Source organism: Nicotiana attenuata, chromosome 6 (assembly GCF_001879085.1).
Source record: "Nicotiana attenuata strain UT chromosome 6, NIATTr2, whole genome shotgun sequence".
NCBI lineage: Eukaryota > Viridiplantae > Streptophyta > Magnoliopsida > Solanales > Solanaceae > Nicotiana > Nicotiana attenuata.
In genome coordinates this window covers 30416995-30421158 of record NC_031994.1, presented here as the reverse complement: position 1 = coordinate 30421158, position 4164 = coordinate 30416995, and the positions used below count along the sequence as shown (strand labels likewise).

The 4164-nt window shown below is 34.7% G+C and overlaps 1 protein-coding gene across 1 annotated transcript; it reads left to right on the top strand.

The window, feature by feature from the left end:
* Window positions 1285-3797, top strand: LOC109226774 (bifunctional dTDP-4-dehydrorhamnose 3,5-epimerase/dTDP-4-dehydrorhamnose reductase). The gene is made up of 2 exons (XM_019391626.1): window positions 1285-1928; window positions 3054-3797. The coding sequence occupies exons 1-2, from the start codon at window positions 1485-1487 to the stop codon at window positions 3504-3506; spliced, it is 897 nt and encodes a 298-aa protein (XP_019247171.1). The 5' UTR covers window positions 1285-1484; the 3' UTR covers window positions 3507-3797.

Here is a 4164-nt window from a genome sequence, read left to right as displayed (position 1 = left end):
CACACCAAATAAGAGTTCAAGTAGTAGTAAAAAGCTAAGTCTTATCCTAAGAGTCATTCATTGTCTCAAACATTTTGATTGTTTTGCCATAAATATGAGTTATTATTTTGTTTCCTCCTGACTATTTTAGGATCCAATGACACCGGCAAGAAATGGTATCATAAAAGAAAAATAGAAGAAATAGTTAATTTTTTTCATGTAGTTAATATCCAATGATTATCTATATTTACTAAAAAAAATGTAAATTTTAAAATTATTTACATATAATCTAAATAACTTAAATATTTGACATGAATACTAGTAGAATTCTAATAGTAATAATGGATTAAATTGAATACTCAAATATTTACTTACATATATATATATATATATATATATATATATATATATATATATATATTATATATATATATAATATATAATATATATATATCATTTCCGAAAAATTAGTGCATGTCTCACCCACGACTTCCCTTTCCTACCCCCTCCCCCACCCCCCCCCGGCCCCCCCACGTAGCAAGCATCTCAGTGACCGCCTCCACATATTCATAGATCCAATCTTAGTCTTTTGGTTATTTCTTACGTCCTTTCCAAATACATACAAAATTATTTTACCCCACCCAACCCTCTTGTCTATTACTTACATATATTTACGCACATAAATGTACACACTAATTACTGGTAATTGGCAAATACTTACAGTCACCAATTATTTATATCAAATCAAGTAAATTAAATCGTAGAATTAAAAATTAAATATGATTAGTGACAAATATGTATAACGAAGACACATATTTAATATTTATTGGTCCGATATAAATAAACACTCTGTAATTATATTGTATTTAACGGAGACACATATTTAATATTTATTGATCTGATATAAATAAAAACTCTGTAATAATACAAATGTATGTCATGTACTTCCTCCGGTCCATAATAAGTAACGAATTTGCCTTTTTATTTTGATCCAAGATAAGTATCCATTTATATAATCAAGAAAAAATTCAATTTGCTTTTTCAAAATTACCCTTACGTACGTATCCTTAAAAAGTCTTTTACTCCTCACATTAAATTATGTTGCAACATTTAATTAAGCGTAGTTTAGTCATGTTAAGTATTTTTGTCTAGAATTTAGTATTTTTTTAATTGGTGTGCCCAAGGCAAATTTATCAGTTATTTTGAATCGGAGGAAGTATTTAATTATTTATTTATTGGGGTAAACTCTAGATAAATTTTTACCTATAACAGACGAGTAGTAATAGTAAACATTGCTCAACTTTAACTACGGACTAAGTGGAATAGTTTTGTCTCTATTCCGTCCATCCACCTGTTTCTTGTATGTAAGCTGTACTCCTAACATATGTTTTTCTGTATATAAATACTCCATTTTAACACCGTTCTTTCCTTCCTTTGAATCGCTCATCTCTCTCATTTCTCTTTCAAGATTCACTCTTCTCTCTCTCTCTTTTTCTCCATATATTATGGGTTTCCCAGCTAACAGCGAAAAGCCATTCAAGTTCTTGATCTATGGCCGAACCGGCTGGATTGGTGGCATACTCGGCAAGCTCTGTGAAGCTCAAGGTATAGACTACGTATACGGGTCGGGTCGATTAGAAAACCGGAGCTCTTTGGAATCCGACATATCCACCATCAACCCGACCCATGTATTCAACGCAGCTGGAGTCACTGGCCGGCCTAACGTTGACTGGTGCGAATCCCATAAGGTGGAGACCATCAGAACTAATGTGGTCGGTACTCTCACGCTTGCTGATGTTTGTAGAGAGAAGGGCTTGATCCTTATCAACTATGCTACTGGATGCATATTTGAATACGATGCGGGTCATCCGTTAGGGTCGGGTATTGGGTTCAAGGAAGAGGATACTCCTAATTTCACTGGATCTTTTTATTCCAAGACTAAAGCTATGGTGAGGTCACTGGTGTTACATTTCTTGTTTGATCTTATTGTGCTCTTTGAGATCTATTAGATAATGCATTTTCTTGTATGGATCTAATGGATTTAAGTTTTATGCACTGATTTAACCTCTTAATAGCATGTTTCTTACCATTTATTGTTGGTTACTAATGAATGCTTATTAAGTACTGTATGAGTTAATGACCTGATTGTGTAAATTTGTGTTCTGTAATAATTAATGATCTAAAATGTGGATCCATATGGGTGATACCAACTTCTTGGAACTTAGCTAGTTACCGTGTTGGTGAGCAAATTATTTGGCATTGGAATGAAATGGACATGAAGAGAGCAGAATGGATATAGTGTGGATTCGTGTAGCTGACTCGACTTATTTGGAACTGAGGCGTAATTGTTTGATTGTTGAATTAATGATCTAATGCAGGTACCTAGTATTTCCCCTAATCTAAGTAAGAGAAGTAGAAGTTTAATGGGTATGGAAACTTTAAATGTTAGGTCTTGATTGTTGAGTGGAGAGTGCTATATATAATCAACAGTTAGAGCTTTTGTTCAGCATTATAAAGGCTGGAGCCAGATCCTATATGGAATGTATTATTTGTTGTGATGAACTGACTTGCTAATTTTAGGTGTGCCATATTCTCTTAGAGCAGTTAGTTTACTGATTAGGTCGGAGCTATTGATTTATGTTTAAGATATGTAGTTGTGCTTGTGGAAATCGATTTGAGTTTTTGAGATGAATGATAGTTAGTAGGCGGAGTTGGCGTCCAATGTTAATAAGCTGATTACCTTAGATGCTTCCAAAACCTTTTAGCAGACACAGTTCTTCTATAATGTTGCAGTATTAGTTCTTTTTGTCTGTCAACACTTTCTTAGGTTGATTTATTCTGTGTCTTCGTGCTCCGATTAGATTGTAATTTTTTGACCTAGGGCTGTCTATGTTTGTGGTACTTGTTGGAAAATATTCTGTTTTTGGTATTTAATTTGTTTATTGTCCATCTGGGCAAAAAGATGTCCAATATTGATCACTCACCAACTACTATACCAATTTGGGGCATGCCTAATGTTTGGCGTGTCCTTAAAACCTGTAAGGTACTCATATTTTGGCTTATTATCGTTTCAGGTAGAGGAATTGCTGAAAAACTATGAGAACGTCTGTACTTTACGAGTCAGGATGCCCATCTCCGCTGACTTGACAAACCCACGAAACTTCATCACCAAGATCACTCGGTACGAGAAGGTAGTCGACATCCCAAACTCAATGACAATCTTGGATGAACTTCTCCCAATATCCCTCGAGATGGCAAAGAGAAACCTCACTGGCATATGGAACTTCACAAATCCCGGAGTTGTTAGCCATAATGAGATTCTTGAAATGTACCGTGACTATGTCGACCCAAGCTTTAGCTGGAAGAATTTCACTCTTGAGGAGCAAGCAAAGGTGATTGTTGCTCCTAGGAGTAACAATGAGCTTGATGCTTCCAAACTGAGCAAGGAATTCCCTGAAATGAAGTCAATCAAAGAATCCCTCATTGAGTATGTTTTCAAGCCAAATAGGAAAACACCAGTAGCTTGAAACATAGAGAAAATCTCAGATTTATTTTTTGTTTTTGTCTTGTTGAATGAATCAACTATGTTTCAGTTCTAATAGTTGGGGTTGGCTTGTCTTTTTTCTTGTCATTTTCTGATTTTGAGTTTCTTTGGGAAGATGTGAACTCCCTATCATAGGAGGTGGAGGTGCAACTTTTTCCTGTTTCTTTTCTTTTCCTTTTTTTTGTTGTATTGAATGCTGTAATGGTATTTATTTCACAAATAAATTGAAAATGATATGCCAATTGGATGATAGAAATGATGCAGAGTATATACTTTTGTAGTTTGTCTTCTCTTTATACAAATTAGTTACTCTTATACTGGCTAATATTAGTTATGTGTAGCTGGCTATCTCTAGCTTCTGTGTCCACTGACACGTAAATAATGTTGTACATTCAACATAATTTGACTTGTTGAAACATGTTACATGTTATCTATCAAAAATGATAGCTCGATGCATTAAGCTCCCGTTATGCGCGGGGTTCGGGGAAGGACCGGACCACAAGGATCTATTGTACACTCCCTTGCATTTCAGCAACATGTTAGGCATTCAACATAGTTTGACGTGTTGAAACACGTTATCTATCATCATAAATAAATTTTACAGGCTCAACAATATTTGGTCTTTCGAAGCATGTCACCTA

Coding starts and splice junctions, on each gene's coding strand:
- LOC109226774 (XM_019391626.1), top strand. CDS start 1,485: ATGGGTTTCCCAGCTAACAGCGAAAAGCCATTCAAGTTCTTGATCTAT. Junction 1,929..3,053: donor ATTCCAAGACTAAAGCTATG/GTGAGGTCACTG, acceptor TTATCGTTTCAG/GTAGAGGAATTGCTGAAAAA.